General features: G+C 41.5%; 1 protein-coding gene across 2 annotated transcripts in view; it reads right to left on the reverse strand.

The window, feature by feature from the left end:
- Nucleotides 1-19289, reverse strand: part of LOC103926019 (glypican-5-like) — a 405545-nt gene extending 386256 nt beyond the window's left edge. For both annotated transcript variants that reach the window (XM_009334827.1, XM_009334826.1), the window contains exons 1-2: nucleotides 19212-19289; nucleotides 7709-7870 (exon numbers count right to left, since the gene is read on the reverse strand). In XM_009334827.1, coding sequence (XP_009333102.1) covers nucleotides 7709-7817 — 109 coding nt within the window. In that variant the 5' untranslated portion in view covers nucleotides 7818-7870; nucleotides 19212-19289. The remainder of the gene's footprint in view (nucleotides 1-7708; nucleotides 7871-19211) is intronic.
- Nucleotides 19290-22416: the final 3127 nt, after the last annotated feature.

The following is a 22416-nucleotide window of genomic DNA, read 5'->3' on the forward strand; positions in this document are numbered from 1 at the left end:
TTATATTAAGTGAATGAAAAGGCTGGCATTACTGGCCTGTGACAGTAACTGACAATTAAATCTTGAATCACAGGTGACTAGCAGCATGGACTACACTGGAAAACACAAGATAAAAGGCATATTTTAGATGCAGGAGGGTAGCACTATCAAGGAAACAAGAGAATGCGATCAGGAGTTTGACTAGGGAAGTTATCTTTTCAGGAGGATTCAAATAACCTTGAAAAAAACCATTGAAAAACAGTGAAAACAAAAACCATTGGATACTTGATTTTCATAACATATACTATGGGAGATGAAACAGTATGGGAAAAATCAAGAGGCACGGAGAGTCTTAAAGGACATGAGAGGCTGGGATGAGCTTCTGCACACACTCATTTTATGTTTAATATGCACTACAGAAAAAAATAAAAGGTAAAGGTTTATTTGTTAGTTTGTTTCCACATTTAACTTTCAGCCTGCATGTAAATAGAAATAAAGCACACACCTTAAGTCATTTATGGATAGTAAGTCATCACACTGATTCCAATTTCTATGACAAATGGAACATTACAAGACACCAGGTAAGAAACACTTTCATTCTCTTGTAATCTATACCATGAAAATGTCAATCTGGATCTAGAATCTGAGCAAAAGTGCACACACAATTTCTGAAAAGGTATTATTCCAAAGGATCACAGGTAGTCTTTCAGCCAAAAAAAAAATACCTCACACCATTCGAAGTGTTTAGAGATTGAACACACAAGCTGCATAGTGAGTTCAATAATCACCATTCACAATGTAATGTTAATATTTACTCACAGTCCCTGGCACATGTCCAAGATTTTCTTTTAATTTTGCATGTTCAGAAGATAAAAGGTGAGAGCATTAGAGAATATTGCACATTGCAAACTTATTTTTTGTATTTTGCTGAGAAAAGGACAATTACAAGAAAGCATTTAACACTCCTTCCTTCACCCCACATACAGACAAAGACTGAAGTCTTAGCAAAGCCTTGGGCTCTAAAACCATAAACAGCATATAGAGGATGAATACTTATACTGGCAATAACTATTCTTTTTAAACAATAAAACTTAAGAATCAAGTGACACAATGGAATTAGTAGGTAGCATGTTTAAAGCAAGCAACCTGATGGATAATTAAATGGCAGTCAGCATTCCCAATTTTTTTGTGGTAGCCAAAAGATAACCTGGTGAAAGAGGAGTTAATGGACAGTGGGCCTGACAATAGATAATTACACCAATAGATAATGGGCGCATCTCAGCCTAGACTCAGAAAGCTCTTGAATTATCATCCTCTAGGGAACAGTAGCATAAAACAAGGGAAGTGTGTTCATATTTGATACATTTCCCTGTTCATTTACTGGCCACTGGACAAGACCGCGTTAGGTGGCCCTGCAGCCTCACCCAATGTGACAGTACCTATGTGCAGCATGGGGAAATACATGGCAGTTGCTGACGTTTCAATTGAGATGGCACCTATAAAGAGGATAAAAGCAGGATGGCAGAATCAGAAGAGCATCTCCCACAAAGGTAATGCTTCACCACTACTGCACATAAGTTTCTTAGTAAAAGAGGCTACTTATTTCTAACGGACTCTGGCTCTCCTACCCTACAGCTCTTCATCTTTTGTTGCCTCCACCCACCATAAACTGTTTTACAGTGGATTGCAAACCAGGGGAATTCCTTCCTCTGAACTGATGGCACACTAAGCACACTGGATTTATGACGTTTCAGGTAGTACCAAAATACAAAGGAGGAATCTTATCACCAAAGAGTTGATGCAGAATACCCCTCCCTCATACTGCACTGCTCTGAAACACCGATCTGGTCCACAGTTAGGGCAAAGTAGCCCAACTGTGCCAAGATCAAGGATAAAATGAGCATCTCTCAGTCTTCCAGCAAACACTTCAGAAGACTACAATGAGCAAAAATTCCCTTCCCCTCCAAGCACTCAAGAAATCACAAATACTTTTTTAGAGGGATCAGAAGAGGTCACGAAGATAAACTAAGTTGCATTCTTGGCTATTCCTATGGTATGATGTGCCACTTCAGGAAAGACATTTTCCCCTCCCCTGTGCCTCGCTTTATCCTTCTCTAGCACCATATACCCACAATGAAGTCCTTTTTCCAAAAGTGCTTAAGATCTACAGACAGAAAGTACCCTATAAAGAGCTATGTTTACATTTCAACAGAGAACAGCAGCCAAAAAAAAGAAGGCTGGTTTTGTCATATGGATGAAGACAGTCTTCTCCCACCTAGAGCCCCACATAAGATAGACAGCAGTAGTCCATGTGCGTGCAGTTCACACATGCAAGGCTACAGCTAAAAAGGAATATTCCAGCCTCCCTTGGGCTGCATACATAAAACAGGCTTTCACTCCAGCTAGAAAACACAGATTGTTTGGTGCATTGGAATAGGAATGAATAGTATACAGGAGGTGGACAGAAATGTTCTAATGGAGCCTCTTTCTTCTATCTCTCTCTCTGTAGGGAATAATTTTTGCATTGAGCTAAAACCAAACTGTACATCTCGACCAGCTTTCAGCTCAAAGGTTAGAGTGCAAAGCTCTTCTTAGCAGGGCTATACATGTGGAAAGGGGCGGGTAACAATTTGTCTGAATAAAAGACCAAATACTATGGGATTACAAAAAAACTATTTAAGAAACAACACTTCTGCATTTCTATAATCCAGCAGTAAATAAAGGAAACCAGAGGCATTGTTGGTGATGGTTGGCAGGTTTCTGTTGGTGATGGTTGGCTTTTTTTTTTAAATAGCTCATTGATTTTGGACTGCATCCATCTCCAGCATTGTGACTACACTTCATATAGTAATTAATCACAAACCAGAGCGCACTTCTCCAGCCAAGCCTTTTTTGTTTTGTAAATTTCTTTGCACTTCAACACCATTAACCAGCCACCCCTATTTCAAGCTCGTATTCCTAAGTTCAGTAAAAGTGAGTGTCAGCAATGCTGCAACTCGGCCAAATTAAAATGGAGAATGCTTTTGACTCCGTATGGCTCTGGAGTGTCAGTGTACTATATTACTTATTTCTGGGAATGTTCAGGTCAGTTGATTACTGGGCCCACTACTAGTATCCATCCCAAGACCCACAGAAATCAGCCGACCCTTCCCATTCACCAGGGAGGATGCCAGATCAAAAACTGTGCTTAAGGACTTTTTGGATCCACTGGGCATTAACTTTCAGGCATTTCACTGACAACCAGGAGTCTTGGGCTCCATCCCTGCTACAGCTAGGTTCCCCCCTCTGCGTTGTAGCATTCATGTCCTTCCCAGTTGCCTGCTTAGATCAGATGATAACAGGGCAAAACAATGTGTGTGCACAGCAATGTCACTGCAACTCCTGCTGTTAGAAATGTGGAGCAGGAGCTTTCCCAACTAGCATCTCCCCATTCCATATAAAGCACAGCATAAGCACAGCTTTCCCAAACCCCTTTATTTAGGCGTGAGAGGAACGGAGTGCTACAAAGCTGATCTACCCTCCTATAGCTGGGAGAATATGGGAACACCTGGTCCCGCCATTTGACCCCCCAAGGTAGAATGAATGCTATTTCAGAGAAACAACACAAAATTATTGCTTTATGACCAACAAGCTTTCATTCATGAAAGAGCTTTCTCTTCAGAGGCTGTGAGTGAACAATTCCTATTGCCTGCTGTAAAAACAAAAAGTGCAGCATAGTATTTTTTTTTTAAACCGCTGAGCTCAAACAAAGCTTTTCACTGTATCTCTGATATCTGGCAATTTGGTGACTGAAATGTGATGTAGGTTTCAAAGTATCTTGTTCTGCCTCTCTGCAGAGACCATCAGCAGAACAAATAAGTTACCAGTGTTTGGACTCTCATTATCCCAAATTAGCCTCAGCATAAGATGACAGGAGCAGAGCCAAGCTTTTTGTGGGTCCTTAAGTGGCACCTGTTTGCACTCCATAAAGGACACAGAAAAGGGAGGGCAGGTTTCTCTGCTGCCTGCCCACAACAAAGCTTTCCTGTCAGACTATTGATACCTCTTCTGACAGCAACTTTCAGCCTGCACAACCCGTGCCACTTTTAATCCACTAACAATGAATCAGTTGCCTTGCTTGGAAGTGTTCCCAAGGAGTGCAGGGACTGCACGAGGGAACTGGGGGGGGAATAGAAGGATGACTATGCTAAGTTACATGTAGTATCACCACAAAGACATAATTCTAAGCTAAAACAATACATTTGTTTACATTCAAGCCTAAAAAAGGTTGGGACAAAGAAAACTAAGTTCAAAAGAGAATCTTCTGGTTAGGGGAAAGCGAGTTACAAAATGAAAGCATCTTGTTTGATAATTCATTTGAATGGTTCTGCTGGGGATTTCAGGCTACAGCCACAGGAGCAAAGACAGGAAGATGGGCACATCTTTGGATGGGACAAACTGACCCGCTCCAAAATGCATCCAAAACAAAGCCACCTGTGAAGAGCTAGAGGGTGACATACTAGGATCATTACAACAGGCACATTCTCCTCTGTTATGCTGTTCCTATTACAGTTTGGCACACTTACACATCTCATCCACTTACTCCATCTTGCCTTTGATTCTATTTGGAGCAGAGTGTCATTAATAACGCATCTGTAGAGTGACTAATACCATAGTTATGACTTTTAGGCTACACCATGGACCAAAACATTAAGAGAAAGTGAATCCAGCAGCTTTCCATGAAACCCTCCCCCAGGGGCATGGTTACATTCAACATGCCAAACACCCAGAAGATTTTGTGACAATGTATGATTTTGCAGTAGCTGAGTCTGATGACATGCTTCCCAAGCAGCCAGCTGGCCCTTTCATTCCTGCCTCTCTCCCTTCCTCCTGTCCTAGTACTAATGGTGAGAGCATTTTACAACCTCCAGCTGATGCCAATGTGCCTCTTCCTACTCAAATCAGGTGTAACAGCAACATAATTAGAGACAGGAGTTCAAGCAAAACACATCCATGCAGAAGCTTGATTTATTAAGTGTTTGAGCAAGGACTGGGTTGCTAATATTGAAAACTTTAAGGGGGGAAAAATAGCAGGATTGAACCATGGTGCTAAGGCTGCCCATATGTACAGATCAGGCATTAGCCCAAATATAACAAGCCTGCCCACAGCTGTAGTGTATTTAATCAAGTCTTACAGACTAATTATTTTGCACAACTAAATCCAGCACCTGTGAAAATTGTCTTATTTCAGCTGTGGGCAAAGCTACTTAAATAACATTTTCAATTTCAAGAAAAAACAAAACAAAATCTCTTCAAGTCCAGAATGTCCCCAGTCAACTGCAGTACCCAGGCAATGCAGAGGGAATATTTAACCAAACTCATAGCAAAACTCCTACTCACATGATAAGCTCTTTTCTATTAATACTTGTGGTATCTAATTGCAGGTCCTCAGAACTAAGTATCTTTTGACTTCATGAAAAAAAATAAGGAGATAAGAACTTAAAAAAAACATTCTCTGTCCCCCCCCTCCAAAAAAGCTGCTCTCTTTTCCCAATGAAATTTAATTCCCACCACTGTGTTCTCAAAGCTGGACTTCTGAAAACCCATTTCTTATACCATATTAGTCTTGAAAATTATTTCATCAGTATGGGTATATTAACGGTATTGTCTGCTAAAAGTACATAAAAAGCAGTTAAAATTTCTTTTCCTCAGCAGTAGGCAGCAAGGCTAACTACTGCTTTGCTTTGACTACACTAACAGTACTAAAAATGTGTATATATAAGTAAATTGTGCATGAAAATTGTACAAGTAAACACCACCACATAAAAATGAATAAATTGCTATTTTTTTAGCAAGTCAGAGCCAGTTCTCACTGTTGCAATAAATATGAAATCTGAAAGGCAACTGAAAGCTTCTAAAATAAGGATATTTCTTTTCTCAGATTTTAAGTGTGCTTTTGGCACACTCGCACTTTATCATTCAAAATAGCAACAAACCAAAACAGACCAAAAGGACAGAGTTAATTCAATGCAAAGATCTTCCCTCTCAGTAAATGTCTCACACAGTACTACTCTTAGCAACAGAATGTTTATACAGCACAAGATAAAGAGAGAGGCTTTTCACTGACACCTGGGACAAAACCAAAGAACAAAAGCAGCTCCCAATGCAAGAGAAAAAAGTTACATTTTTCAAGTGTTCCCACCTAATGTAGACAGAAGGCCAGCCATAACAAGTTACAACAAACAACCTATTTACCCACTTCCAGAAAATGCTTGTAAATTTAAACTGTGTGAAATGTCTAACTACTTCTTTCATTGCATCAAAAGGCTTCATCAGCAATGGACAATAAAGCCTCTGGCTTGACCTAAAGGGGCTGGTAGGTTAATCTATTCTGACCTTGTCTTTATTCCATCGTGATACTAAAAGATTGCTTGAATAACTTACAGCATATAACAACGCCAACAGTCACTCTTTTACTACAGTGCTCCTCCAAAGTGCCCTCCAACCAAATCTTTTAACTATAGGGGATATTAAAAATTTTCAAAAATTAATTGTAAAATAAACCAAAATGCAATTTCTCATTCATTGGTACCAGAGGGAAAAAAAAAAAAAAAAAGAGGTAAACGGCCAAAAGCTGAAGAAAATTTTTATCTTGCCCTTGCACATCCCTTTCAGACTTCCACCATCGCTTACTGTCAATTTTAGATAATACATTATCTCTTATTAACTGTCAATCACATTTTATTTATAGTATTTTCACTCAAATGGAAGAAACTAGACAAAAAAAAGCTACTATTTGACAGAACCTGCCTTGTAACAATAGGCTTAATCATACAGACCTCAACTCTTTGTATTTTAATAACTACTGGCTTGTTTTCCAAATCCATTCTATGAGGGTGCTCAGCACTAAACATAGCAAAGCAATGAGTTAAAATTAAGCACATAATTAGGCTCACAGAAGTCAGTAAGCTGGATTCATCACTCGGCAATTGATTTAATCACTCAACTCTCATATATTTAAAGTTCACAGCCTATGCTTAAAGGCCCCTCTGGAGAAAAGTCTCCAGTGCTCAATACTGTATAGTGCACAATCCTACACAAGCACTGTCCTCCCTTTAATAGTACAATAACCATCTATATGAAGAAACTACATAGACTTACATCAACCTGTTAGACCAAGGTAGCTTTGAGTAAAAACTTTCAGCACAGGTTCCTTCATGCATTCACATTTAACTGTGTGGCCATAACTCTTGAAAACAGATCACTCTTCATGTGACCTGCCAGGTAGTGAAACATTTTGACGTGAAGAGAGAGCTATGTTCTCACTTGACATATCAGTTAGAGCACTTATTCTTCAGCATCAACAAACAAATGCATTTTCATTTAACCTTCTACACCTGTAAATGGTTTGGCAACACAAGAGAATATAAAAAAGCACAAACAACCATCAGGCACCTAAATGACATTTGAAAATGCCTTGAAAAAAACCCATGCCAATCTTTTTTAAAATGATCCCAAGAACAATTCCTAATTAGATTTCAGCAGATGCTTAAAATACCAGTCAAGATTAAATGCCATCACCTTTTTCCAAAAGCAGGATCATCAAAGAATAAGGAAGTAAACCAGAAGACAATAACTACAGCATGCGATGCAAGAGAAATGAAAAACAAAGGAAAGAGCATTTCCTTTTGATTGCAGAGAATACTTCTATAAACTACTCCTAGGACTGCAGTACCTCAAAAGTTCCTACCTTGAAAAGCTGTGATATGACCAACAATCATGTACTTCAGTTCAAAGTTCAGTGCCTGGATACTTTGAGTCCTCTCCCTTCGAACAGCTGCCTGGTAGCTTTCCTCCATTTTTTTGGTGCAACACGTTGGTGCTCTATGTTGACAGATCTGTAAATCTGACTCTTAAAGCAAACAAGAAAAACACAATAATTAGAAAACCTTCCAACTTGCACCATAGAAGTAAATAATGCTTCTTAATGTCAAAACAACCACCACGTTTAAAATTTTGAAATAAAACACAACCCATAAGGAATGACATTGTGAAATAGTTATTGTCTCAAGGACACTAATTTATGACTTTCACCTAAATTTGGTTAACTTCACATTATCAGCTGCAAACTTATTTTACACTGTTAAGAGCACTGGGCACAAAATCATCTAAACACAGTCAAGGGCACAGCAGAATGACTGAAGATGCACTTTCAAAGGGGCAACATTTCCACCATACATCTTGTGCTAAGGGCATCATAACTTGAATATCTGAGTGAAAACCATGCCTCAAATTATCCAATCCAATATTCACCTGTGTAGTGCCTCAAGGAACCACCTATTCACCTCTTACACTTGGGGAAGCCTCTCAAAAATCTTTGAACTCCTAAGCAGCTCACCCAAAAAAAAAAAGGGGCATTTGAGTTTTCTAAAAGCTATGGTAGCTGGAGTGGCCTCCCCCCCCCCCCCCCCCCCTTCTTTTTTTTTTCTCTAGTTTTAACATGTTTAGTTCCTTTCTGATTCAGATTTCAAAACAAAACAAGCAGCAATAGTTGCCACAAAAATAGAACTAATTTCTGCAACAGCCTGAGTTCAGCTGTCTAGGACCAGAGTTAAGAAACTGATTCCACATTGAGAGAGACCCAAACCTACAACCCCTGGGAAGTTAGAGACTGCCATTTCAATTTCTAGATTTAACTTGTAGTGAAAGTCAACAAGTATTCCAAAAATAACAAGTAACCAAAAATAACTAGTTTTAAACTTAGTAGATCTCTATCTACTTAACAGTAACCTTGACATTTTTGAAACCGAGTTCTAGCCTGCCTATATGTAATGTAAAGGCACTGAAACCACTCCCACCTCACAACTACAGAGAAAGCTGAAAGTTGATTAAAAAATTAAATTTTTTTGTGGAATTTTTTTGTATCATTTCATCATTGCATGTGCTTCAGTAAGTTTAGTGTCCTTGATTAGGAAACCTATATCATAGAGACTTGTGATGGACACTCAGGGTCTATTTGCTCTATACCACAGGATTTGCAGGTGCCAGAAAGTTCCAGAAAGGAGCTGTTACAGACTATAGATAAGTATATTCTGGTGCTTAACAAATATATGTTTTAAGAAGGGGAGGGAAAAAAAGCAAAGGACTATTAAGTGGAGCAAATCCAAAACCAAAAGGCATGCATAAAAAAATACCAGAGCCAAAATAGTCACACAATATTAAAAAGCAGATATTTCCAATGCAATTTCTCAGTAAAACCTGTAAGAACACCCCAGCAGGAAGCCTTGTGCCAACATGTTTCAGGCATTACCTTCCCTCCACCTCGAGGTGGAAACGGCAGCTCTGAGGGATAGGGGCCGCAGGTGCCTGCCTCTATCCCCAACCCTGAGGCCTCCGCACAGCTCTGGGGAAGGAGACACCCTTTCCCAGGAAGGCCAGTGCCACGCCAGGGGACAATCTCCCCACTCCCACCCATGCCTGACAGCAGCCCAGTGGGAGGTCAGGCCCGAAGCAGCAGCGAGGCACTGGCACACTCCCTGCCGCCAGGCCCGGAGCTGGCCTGTCCCACACCGCCTCCCCCCAGGGCAGCCCACCACCCCCCTGGGCCCAAGGGGATCTCTGGTTTTAAATCGCTGCGAACACTGCTGGCAATCCCTCCACACACAGCAACAACGGGACCAGAGGGCACGAATGGATGGAAAGAGCCCCGATTCTCCAAAAGGCCATATTCCTCCAGAGGATTTCACCCAGGTCACCACAGAGCACAGGACCAAGCCTTGGGATGGGAATATTAATGAGCAATTACACTGCATTAATCCTCACCATCCAGCCTTGCAGGTTAACACATAGCAAGACTCCACATACAGTTGACGATGATGAAAAACAAAAGGGTACAAGGATGCACACTGGAAAAGCAGTAGAGAAACATCCAAACAACCAGGCTGTGCTCAGCGCCAGCTGCAGGCCAACAGCTCATTGAGACCAAAACTGCAAGGAGGAGCTTCAGTGAATCTCCCTTGCCAGGAAAAAAAAAATACAAAAACACTAAGCTGGTTGAAACGTCTCATTTGACTTGAAAATATTGCTTCCAGCTTACAACTCTCATTTGAAAGTGTAGCTAATTTACATCAAAACGGTCAAAACCAAAGTGAAATATTTCAATAAATCTATATTTTTATATCAGTTCAAACACACTAAAGTTGTCACAGACTGGTCTGACACAGGAAACCATTTTGGAGGTGGATTTGTTTCACGCTTCGATATAACCTCAAAAATAGGAAAAAACAACTCTGCCCACTCAAATCTGAAGTCCTAAACCCCGCTGAAAGCCCTTGAGACAAGATCACTGCACACTGGCATAAGCCAGCAGGCTGCTAAAAGCAGCAGCGGGAGGGCTGCGCGCTCGTCACCGGCTGGGCGCGCTCGCCTGCTCTCATCTGCCAGAGAAGCTGTCCCACATTGAAATTAGCTTCTTGGCCAGGCTAATTTTAACTTGGATTGGTTCCCTGATCCAGTTCCCCCATGAACATATGTTTTTTGTGTCACAAGGAACTGGGGGTCAGGGAAGGACCACTTCTCTGAGCTGGCACCACAAAGTGTATGCGAAATTATAGTACAGACTGCTGAGCAACTAAGTCAGTTTTGCAGATGGGTGTCTGAGCAGAGGGGTTGTAAACGTTATTTGGCATCTGCAGTGCCGGGCTGCTGTTACTCACAGCATTTCTCCTTACAGCAGCCCTCTGAATTTTTGTTGGAAAGGCTTTTGCAAAGCTCAGATCTGTATCAAAAGGGTTTGAAATACACAGTGCTCCATGCTGACTACGTGCCAGCCCTGGCAAGGTGCTGTGACTAGCATTTCCCTTCGAACCGAGGCACCACAGGAACCTGCATCTCCTCCAGAAAGCTTTAAGAAGAATATGGATATCTCAGCCGGAACTGTACTCCTGGGATTCCCCACCCAGCTGTCTCCTCTGATGAATACTCCAGGAGCCTGGAAGATTAGTTTTTGTTGGTCCAGAGCCAAAATGATGCAGAGGGCACACCTAAATAAGAAACAGCACTAAGGCCCTGACAGTTAAGGAGCCCGATGTAAAACACAGAGCATTAAAAGACCAGCAAAGAGCAAACCCCGCTCCCCAAGCAGTACTATTCAGGTCAGTGCTGTCATGCACAGAGCTTGGCAATTTCACAATTACAGAAACCTAATAAAAGTTTTCAGTATTATACATGCCTGGGTGCTAAGGTTAAATTATAACTGATGTAATATCTTGAAGTCTTTGATAATTCTGATACTAAAATTAGTTTCTCATCTCTTTCATCTTAATGCAAAATACCCTCTCCAACAGAAAAAAAAGAGGGGAGGAACACAGTGACCCAGTGGTGACCAAGTGGCACACTGCATGAATACTGCTGAGGCGCTAGCTAAGCAGCACGCTCTCACCCCAGAGACAGACAGCACCCCACAGTGCCGCAGCAATCACCTCTATTTAGTATGGGCACTGCCGATCAGCAATAGGGAGACAACCTTATGGGCAAACTCCTCCTTGAAGTTTAGGAACAAAGCCATTCTATACACCAGAGAAAAAGCACCATTTGTGAATGAGGGAAGAAAACTTACCAACAGCATTATTTCAGCAATTGATCCTGCTAATTTCTCTCTAGGACTTTCTTGCCTGCTTTCCCCAAGCTGCCCCTTATTTCCTAACTAATAACTTAGTTTGGAAGGAACCTCTATAGTTTAACCTTTCCTTTAAAGCAGGTCAAACTACATAAGGGCTTCATCCAGCCAAGTTTCGAGCATCTCTAAGGATGGATGATCCCACAACTTCTCAGGGCCTCTGTTCCAATAGCTGGCCACCTTTGTGGTAAAAAAAAAAAAAGTAAATTAAAAAATTGTATCTAATGAGAATTTCCCATGTCCCAACTTGTGTCCATTGCTTCTCAACATATCACCAAGTGCCTGCAAGAATCTGGCTCCGCTTTCTCTATTTCTTCCCAATAGATAGTTGCAGACAGCAGTACGATCTCCCTTAACCTTCTCTTCCTACAACTGAACAAACGCAGCTCTCTGCTCCCACATGTGCGCCAGCCCCCTGACCATGATAGGAGCCCTCTGCTAGACTCTAACTCTATGCCATAGATGTGAAGCACTGCATCCCAAGACACCTCTCTCATGTCATTTTCTTATGCATGAACTTACTGACAGAGCAGAACACCTTCCACTGTACATGCCTGGGCTTCAGTTCTAAAAGGTTTATAACTTTCCTAAAACAAATCAATTTTCTGCTTCAGATCAATCGTCGGAGTAATCCTGTCATCTATGTACATTATTTTTCTGTTCAAGTCTGTTTTTCCCTTGAGTACTGATTAAAACTGTGGCTAAGCTTTTTATTTTTTGAAGTGGGAAAACTATAGACTTTACAACCTTAGTGTTATTATAAAAAAACAGGATAAAGTATCTCACTCCACTTTGAAAAACAAAGTCACATTCAGAAGAAGAAGAAAAGCTATACTACATTGGAGTCTAAAGCATGAGTATTTTGGAAAGCAACAATGATCCCTACTCAAAACTACTCTGCAACCCTGAAACACTTAATACATGCCAAAGGCAGCACCTTCAAACACCTCCCTGTCACAACTGTAAATTACTTAAGGTGCCAAATGCACAGAAAACTATGAATCCTTACCTGATGTCCATCTGGCCAGCACTACTGAAATCAGCTGTGGAGTATTTTCTTGTGTGGTGTTTGGGGATTTTTTTGGTTTGATTTAAATCAGCAGAGGTTTTGGGCTCCATTCTGGACTTCGGTACAAATAAAGTCAAAGAGACATTGGCCATTAAAGCTAGCTGAATTAGTATAAGTTCCTAAAAGCAGAGAGGCCTGTTTAGCAAATAAATTTAACTTCTTCCAAAAGCTAAATATATATTCATTTTGTTAGCTGACCATTTAATTTTAACAGTTCTTCTAACACACAGTGGAGATGTCAACTGCCCTGCACTGTCTTTAAAATGCTGTACACACTGTAAAAGCTATACTCTGAAACCACATGCTAACTGATCTACCTTCACTGACTTTTTCAAAGACAGGCTGATTTTTTGTTTGGTTGTTTTTGTTTTTTTTTTTTAAACAAGCTGAGCCGCTAGCTTCCACTGCACAGAATACTCCTAAGCAAGCATGATCAGAGAGCAAGCTCAGTGCAATCTGTCTTCTGATAGTTTTTATTCCTTTGTATTTTGACAAACTTTTCAACAGTATTTCCAAACAAAGCTTTAGTCCAAAGCCCAAGATCTTAATGTTGTACAAATGTCTTCAAAGACTCCAAGATTGATTATGCCTCAGTAACACAGAGGAAGGTGCCAAAAGTACCTTGCATTGTGTCTGGCCCAGCTGAACAGCAGCCAACACTTTGTCATTCTTGAGACTCATCTGTCTGGTGCAGCTGCTGCCTCAGCTAGAGAAAAATTCAGCAATTAAAACACAACTAATTTAGGAGAGGAGGCCAAATCAAATTAAAAAGTAAGCAATTTCCAACCAGGGCTCCCCCTGCAACTACTTGGTGCACGAGAAAAGCCCACACTAGCACAGCCACACCAGCGAAAGGGAATCCAGCCACTGTAGGCTGCCAGACATTTGTGAGGTCCTTTATGTGGCTCTTGTGCCCCAGCAGTGCTAAAGCCATTGTTACGTTCAAGCTGCAAGGCTGCTGTCAAGAAACACTCATACGCAGAAACACAAGCTATTCTCACCTAGCAGGGAGCACGGCTCACTGTGCACAACCTCACAGCACAGCTCAGTCCCATTGCAACTAATAAAATGTTTTCAACTAGAAAGACACACAAAGTGTATTAAACTCATTGAGCACAATGTGTGCATAGTCAAACAGCTACTATTTGATTTGCCAGTGTTTAAAATACAGTAGTTACTATGCCTGAAGTAGTGCATGCCAGGAATTACCAGAAAAAATCAACAAGCAAGTGCAACAGACTGATTGGTACATAGCATTATGCACTGGTGCAGATGACAGCAGTACATTAAATAGCAACTAACCCTATAAACCTTCTGCTCCCGTGAGCAAGGGGTAACATCCAGGTAGGCTCCAGGGAGCAGAGACTCTTTCTCTAAGTCAAAGGGAGATGACAGCTCTTCCTGCCTCAGGTAAACTGTAGCTAGGCCCTCCCATATTTTCTGACTAGTCAGAAAGAACGTTCCAATCTGTTTCAAACTCTTCCCTCTATTTTGTTAAAATAATCCCACTATCAGCTTTACTATAAAGATTACATAGACAAACAGTATGTTAAAGGTCCTTTTTTAAGGCCAAAAAGCTGAAGAAGTACCAAAGCAGAGCCTGAATTTGTCCCTCCTCTCTCTATGCAGCTCGACAACATGCATATATCCAGCATGACAACTTATAAGTGCTGTTTGGAAAATAAAAGCCATGAAAATTTCCTTTCCCCCGATCCCTTGTTTCATATTATCTCTGTACATTAACAGAGGTACTGTTTAAGTTGATCAGTAGACTTTACATTCCCACTGTTATTCAAAAATACACTGAAGCATCACTAAAGGCCATGACCAGATGTGGTATTCCAGTTGAAATAATCAAGGCTAAAAGGGATAAACACCTCCAATTTTATCAAGCACCACTTAGATGACCTACAAATGTAACTACTAGCATGTGTAGCTACTTCTAACTCTAGTCAAGTCAAATAGCTTGCATTAGCTCAAGAGTTCTTGAGTAGACCTAAAAAAAAAAAATTATAAAAACCCCACGAAATGGGAGAACCATTTTGATTGCACTGGAATTACGCCAGCAAATTCAAGGGACATGGAAACCTTGAATGGGAAAGGAAGGAGAACAGCAAGAAGCACTAGATGGCATGACTCCAGAGAGTTGGCAGCATCAGCAAGTGCCACAGCTTGCAGGACAGCTGGAGAACACCAGGCACTGGCCCTGATCGGCTTCCGGAGCAGGAACTCTCCAAAATACACAGGTCTCAAGGACAGCATCTGCACAATGCAGTGTTGTTAGGCCTGTTGCTAAGTACTTTTTGTCCGAGGTTTTCCCACTTCCCTCTGTTGCTTGCCTGGTTCTCACTGCTCTTGCTCTTGTATTCTGATTTTTGGCCTAGTTTCCAAACCACCTTCTGCCCTACACCATAGGTTACTGCATGCCTATACTCATTAGCTTTTTCACCTCAGCTTGTACCCCATAGAACCTGCCTCATGCCTGGACCCAAGAAGCAGAACATGTCGGACTGTGCCCTAAACTGAATGTCCCTCCATTCCCATCAAAACCTACACAACCATTAACTAGCCACTTCTTCCCTTTTAGTCCCCGACTCCCTCTTCTGACCACTTCTCACCCTCCTCAAACAAAGTCCTCTTCCACCGTTCTTCCCCATGGCCACTCAGCTTCCCTTCTGCCTGCCTTCCTCCAACTACTTGCATACCTGTGGGACGTCCTGGAGAAGCAGAGCAGTTGGAGACACTTCCAGCTCATGGGCCTCAGCTTCCCTGCAAGGAGGAGCATCTGTTGCAGGGAGAGACCTACTCATGCCATTCATGCCCAGTTTTCTCAGTTGTTCCTTGGAAACTCTGGCTGTACCTGGGAGGCTGAAGGCAAACAGCCAAGAAGGCAGTTGCAACCACTATTGCTTGTCTCAATGCCTGTTACCAGACCTGTGACATGGTTCCCATGAGCACTCCCCTGATCTGCCCCAGGCAGCTTCAACCAGGTTGTTTTTATTAGATGATTTGCTTTAACTGGTCTAATTTTGCGTGGAGCAAGGCAGGGAGCTCCCACAATATACTGTCACAGCAGTGCATGATGCTGAGCAGCTGGGGGGCTATAAAATCCTCCCTCACTGATGCAGTTGGCTTACAGGGGAGGACCTGGTCTTCACTTCGGTACACTGGAGTAATAAGAAGGGATGGAACATGTACACAGGAATGGAAAATCCTGTAACATGTCTACAAAGCACCTACAATTAGAGACTTTTCAGTGGTTCCCAAAATAGCCTGGTTTTCAGTAGCATGTTAGAAGATGCATCTTTGGTGTCAATGCCAAATGGCCGTAGCACTACTGCTCCTAAATACCCTCCTTAAAGAACAAAGAAAGGGAGATTAACCTCCCACAGTTCACTACTCCCTCCTCCGGTCTTCCCCCCCGCCCTCCCCCGCCACCAACCCTGATCTCAGAAACACCATAATTTCAGTAGCAGAAGGCATGAAACCCACCTTACAGAATCTCAGTCCAAATTGTTAATGTTTAAAACTGAGCAGCTGAAGAGACTCAGATTGTTAAGTGCCAGGTGTTGAGCAGGGCAAGCACTAACTGCCATGCCCAAGGGAGAGCACAGTGGTCACTACCTCCAGATCTTGCACTCCTATAGATGGGTGATAAATTGTTTTATGCTGATTAAATGAAATGACTTCACATCAGCCCAGTGTTAAGTGAGACAAATTCTTTGAATGTGGGCCTATCGGGAGACTTGCTGACAGCAAGACTCTGAATGCTAAAGGGCTTAACTCCAGAGTACACGCAAATTCAAAAGATTTACACTCTTGAGGATTCATCGTTCTCTTTCCTCCTAGAATTGATATAAAAGCATGAAAACTAGACTGACACACATAAAGTACATTTTAAAACAATCTAGGCTGATAGAGGTCAGTGGGTCTACATCAAGGGGGTTTCTACATTATTTACTGTAATGCCAACTCCTTCCTCAACTTGCCTGGGACAACATGTATAACTGCAATACAGAGGTGAGAGAAAAATTACAAGAACTTTCATTAATTTAGAGTCTACTATGACTCATTTTTCATTATGTCTCATCACATTCACAGCAGAAAATCCCATACATTTTTTTCCACTAACAAAAGTCATAAATACATACAAAATATTTTCTAGAGGAGTCTAGTAAATCTTCCTGCTCCATATCATCCAAGGACAACAATAAACTAACAACTGCATTTCTGCTCTCCAGTGGGGAAAGCATTTCACTGCCACAGAACTCTGCCTTACAGTACCTGAAGAAAGTGCCACAGAAACCACATATGGTGGAAAGCCTAAACTGAAACACAGCTATGTAGCACTCTGTGGATTATAGCATTTACAGCAAAACTGAAGTTGTTTTTAAATGAAAGATGTAGGTTTCTAGCCCTGCACAGTTACAAAGAAAACTTCCGAATGCAAATCAATATGAGGCTGCCTATCTAGTTCTACAGGGAGATGAAATAAAATAGCTTTATGAGAGGTGTGAATTGCCTCATTCATCTCAACTTTGAAGCCTAACGATAATTCAGATGTTAACACCAACTGTTTTACCAATGACAGATGACTTTTTTTTAATAGGAACTGCTTCCTAATATGCTTTACCTGCTGCGGTAAGATCCATGTAAGGTGGCACAGCACAGAAAATTTCAATGATATTGATACGTTTATGTTCAATTGTATTTCTTACTCATTTTCTTTTTATCTGTCAACATAAAACTCTGTAAGAAGGTTAGACTGGAAGAAGAAACAAAAGCAAAGAAAAATCTAAAGGAACCAAGGGACTATGAGATATTTGGGCCTCAGCCTCAGAAGGGGAAATTGCAAGAACAGTTGGAGAAGTGAGGAGTAACAATTTTCGACCCTCCCTTCCCCCCCCCCAAGATTTCAATACTTCCATTTTTGCCACCTCACTTGACAACCATACATGAAGCCAAGTGCTCAGACAACATGTTCTTTCCTTTAAAAATATATATCTGTCTTCCTTGAAGTGTTAATTTTACAGCAAAAATCCCAAATGCTTTTGACCAGTTTGGCTGTTTCTCATTCTCAAGTCATGCACAAAAGTTAAATTATACACAGGCTTACTAAACAGTTTCTATCAGAGTCCTCACCAGTATTTGAGCTAATTTCTATAGGATTCCATTCCCCCTTCCATTTTATTTCTTTATATTTAGGGAGAAGAAAGAGGAAAACCCAAAAATGTGAAGAAAAGCACAATGAGCTCTTGATACTATTTACACAAAAGGAATAGCAATCATTTACAGAGCTGAACCGAAACTAAGCAATTGATTACTACGCAAGACACCCCTCACTAGGGTCAATTACTTCAACTTCATCACCCATGACACAGTAATTAATTAAAACAGGCAACAGCAAGGCTACTGTATCACAAGGTCTCTGCATCTTGTTCCCTTTCTTCAGTTCCTTATGCAGATAATGCCATTGCTGTCAGGAGCAGTGACACTGATGTAAAACTAGTTTGTTGCCACGAATTGGACGCACAGGCATTGGAAGGCAATCCACAGCAGGCAAAAGAGGAAAGAGCCCAACAAACATGACAGTCAAACTAGAGATGAATACTCATTCAGCATGAGCATGCAGAAGAAATAAAATTTGCAAGTGCTGTCTCAGCAGTTTGGCCCCACACCTCTGTGCTAGTCTATCCCTCTGCACATCCACACACCCCTGCAGGTAAGGCTGGCAGAGCTGAATGCTTGTTCCAAGTTATGCCATGTTGAAAAGTGCAGGACAACTGCACAGTACTTAAGGGTAACGAAAACAACCACCATTCACCACACCCCAGAAGTACCAGTTGATAGCCCCACAGGTCACATACAAGAGACCAGTAGCCTGCTTCTGATGGTCTAGGCTGAACCTAGATTTATACTCAGATCACTTGTTCCGTGCTAGACCACATGAGCAATACTTCGCACAAAGGGCAGGAAAGAGGCAAGGTAAGTAATACCAGAGGGTTTGGTTCAGCACCCCCTGATGTCAATGGAGACACCCGGTGGCATCAACAGTCATATAAAAAACAGCTAAATATAGTTAAAAGACAGAACACTGTGCTTCATGCTTCTTAGGGGATTTAGTAGTTTGAGATTAACACAGCTCTGAACTCAGCAGGCTTTGGGTCAAACTCTTAAGTGAATCCTGTTCCAAGAGCACAGCCAGGAAACCCCAGACAACTTCCCATTATAAAAAAGTCAAAATTAATAGAAAAACAAACCTACAAAGTGTTATAGTTTAGAAACACTTTAATTACCTTAGAGTTACATGCACTTGATTTCAGACAAGTACTTGTGATTTTTAACTGCATACACTCAATTAAAATCGATGGAAGCTGAAACAGTTAAAACTCCAAACACATCAAGGAGTTGGTGACAGTATTAAGTGGTCCAAAAAGCAGCAAGGGCCCATTAGCAAACTAATCTAGCCCCCATGAAATTACGAGCCATGACAGTATTTCCACTTACACATAGTTCTTCTGAAGTCAGGAGTGGGAATGGCCTTCTGCCCTTCCTCATTTGTTTTTGCTTTGTTTTGTTCTGTCCGCCTAGACCACAGAAAATGTTCTGGTTGTACCAGGAGCAGATTCTATGTGGTGCTTCCCCCAGGGCAGCAGCAATGAGGAATGAAGAATTGGATTAAAGAAGGTCCACAATGAAATCCCACCTGAAGGGACCATTCCCATATTTCTGAGTACCAGCCATACCCCCAAGCTGGAAAGCGGCTGAGCTCACTACACATGATGCATCCTGCCACATGCTCCTGGATCCCAGCAGTATGTTTAGCAGGAAGGCCTGTATCTTGCTGGGACATCTTGAGCCAAGATAATGGATTCTGAAACAGATGCAGCTTCCCAAAAAGTGAGGAGGGGCAGGATCCTTTGGAAGATATTCCAAAAGCCTTTAAGCTGGGACCACAGACCAACAACTTTTGAAAACCAGTGTGGAAACCTTTGATGGGCTCCTAGGTTTGGCAATATGAAAATGTATGTTTGACCTTAGGCAAGTCCCTTAGTCTCCACATTTTGTTTCCCCATATGTAAAAGAGAAGGATACTTACCTTCTGTTTGTTTGCTTAGATTGCAAGCAACTCCTAGTGGAGACTGCCTTTTGCTATGTGCATGTTCAGTGTTCTGAAAGCCTGTTTTTGATTTTGATCCTATGCACCTGTTATATATATTAAGAAATCATGTTTCTTCCCTTACATCACTAAAACAAGGCACCATTCACAGTACATTGAACTGATTATGTTTCCCTTCTTGTTTGTGTTATTCCATTCAAAACTAACAGCATTACTGATGCTTCAGAGCTTATCAATCAAGATGGACAGAGCAGTCCACCGTGTCACGGAGCTGTTTGAAGCCAGCTATACACACTGGCAGGCAGCGCTGGCTACACTCAATCCACATTTGGAAAGGCCAGCGGCAGGCAGTTAGAAAGGAAGCTGGGTTGAGGATGGCAGCCATCAGAGACACAGCAGCCAAACTGACACGAGCTGGCCCTATTCAGACCTTGCTACTCAGCTAATGTTTTGGCACCTGTGATAGCGACTCTAGAATAAACTTTCCAAATCTAAGCCAACAGCCCTGCCAACAAACAACATCGACACTTTTCATCACAGTTGGGGTTTATTTCTATCAAAAGGCCACAGAGCATGGCAGGGCCGTGACCAGCAAAGGGGGAGCTCCCAGTGAGCTTTAGATCACAACCAGGTACAGCCAAACCACAGCTACTTCTTGGGAAAGGCAAATGTTTATATTTCCTGACATATCTAGGGCAAACCAGGTTAGGAAGAGTAAATTTGATTACTGCAGCTTGAAACTGAAAATGCAATACTTCAGCCAAATACATCTGTTACCATTCGGAGCAGCCCAAAGTTGTATTTTTTCCCAGACTTCAAAACTGAGATTAGGAGACTGAAGTCAAGTCTTCTCTGAGCAGAAGTTTGAAAACATTGCTCTCAGAGAAAGGCTTTCAATCTCTTTTTTTAAAAGCCCTATTTTGTTTTGGGAAGTGAGTGGTTTTTCTACGTATGCTTTGTTCTCTTGCTTTCAGACTTATTACACCTCTCCTTTTAACTGCCCATGTAAAAATAGAAGATAACTAAAAAGCACATGCTATTCTGCACTTCTGAAAAACTGATTCATTTTGTGTGTTGCAAGGAGGGAATATTTCAACTGCCAACACAGGGCAGCCATACAAGATCCTGGGTGCTGTTCCCCAAATACTACTTAGCAAGCCCCTGTCCCTTCTAAAAACATGACTCAAGCCTTCCAGTTCCCACCTTTTGCATTTCCTTATGGAAGGACAATGGGGCAGGAACATGCGACAGAAGGGTTTGAGATTCCATCCCCTGACAGACTCCCAGGACAAGTCATGTGGAGTACAGCCATACAGTATTTTGCAGACATCCATCTGTGCTTTGGAGTGTCAAGACACAAGCTCTGGTCCGGAAGCAGTAGAGGATGATCTGAATTCAGGCACAACATCATGCCAGGTATGGCTACACTGCTTGCAACACAGCACTGGATTGCAGCTATTGGGAGCATGCTGGAGCAGTACCAAATCCACCTGGAGACATAAGCATAAACAACCTTGATCTCTTTGAGCCTTGTTTTTTCAGCCACAAAGTAAGAATAATTTCCCTGCATCAGTAACAATAAAACATTGCTCAAGAATGAACACCCAAAACAGCAACACATTGAAGAACAGAGGCCAGAGCTATTCTTTACCTGGAAAATTAGAGACCTTCAGACTTGCTCTAGAAATCCTGTTTCTATTTGCAAGACACCTAAAACTTTGGCCACCTTCCTCTGTTTTCAGTAGCCTGATTTCCATCTTCTGGCCTACACACCTGCACTATAGTGAACTACTGCCAGCAAAGTCTAGGGTCAATACATAATTTTTCAAGCTAGGAGCAAATGCCCCACTGCAGCCCTGAGACATCCTACTTCATATAAGCCTCATGTCTTCAGGTATCTCCATGCTGCTGTGCTACAACACTGCAGTTTTCCACTAGCAACCTTGCAACTCAACTGCTGTTGAGAGTTTGATCACTTGAAAACTACTTTTTCTGCATGCTTCTCTTTACAATTACATGGCAGATCTGTGAATTAGTTATTTTCTTTAATGAGCATGGAATTTGATATCCCCACACTATATGTCTGCTACACAATTCCTTCTTCACAATGCTCTAAAATTTACAAAGGAGGAAGAAACATTCTTTGGGCTTAAACATCAAATCAAGTTATGATGCTTAATGAGTCACCACATCTTGAATTAACTTCATTCATTCCAGGTTAAACTAGTGCACTTTATGTCAAATTTATTTCAGACTCAGAGCACATGCGGTTAGTTACAAAGCTCATTGGACTGCATGCGTCCCAAACTTAGGCTGGATTGACTTACACAAAAAAGCTTAATACTGTATCTGTCACTAGTGCAAATGCATAGAGCACTGTTTCAGAGCAGAAAAAAAACAGAGCAGCTGTCACTTACGTGAATGTTATTGCAAAGAGGAAGGTGTTAAGAATAGGATAAGAAGCAAAAGGCCTGTATTTTAGCAAGAGAGGGTTAGGTTTCGCATTAGGAAAAAAAAACAAAGCAGCAAAGTAATTAAGCACTGGCATAAACAGCCTAAGAAGACTGTGATCACTGATTTAAACACAGATTA

Source organism: Pygoscelis adeliae, unplaced genomic scaffold (assembly GCF_000699105.1).
Source record: "Pygoscelis adeliae isolate BGI_AS28 unplaced genomic scaffold, ASM69910v1 Scaffold552, whole genome shotgun sequence".
Taxonomy (NCBI): Eukaryota; Metazoa; Chordata; class Aves; order Sphenisciformes; family Spheniscidae; genus Pygoscelis; species Pygoscelis adeliae.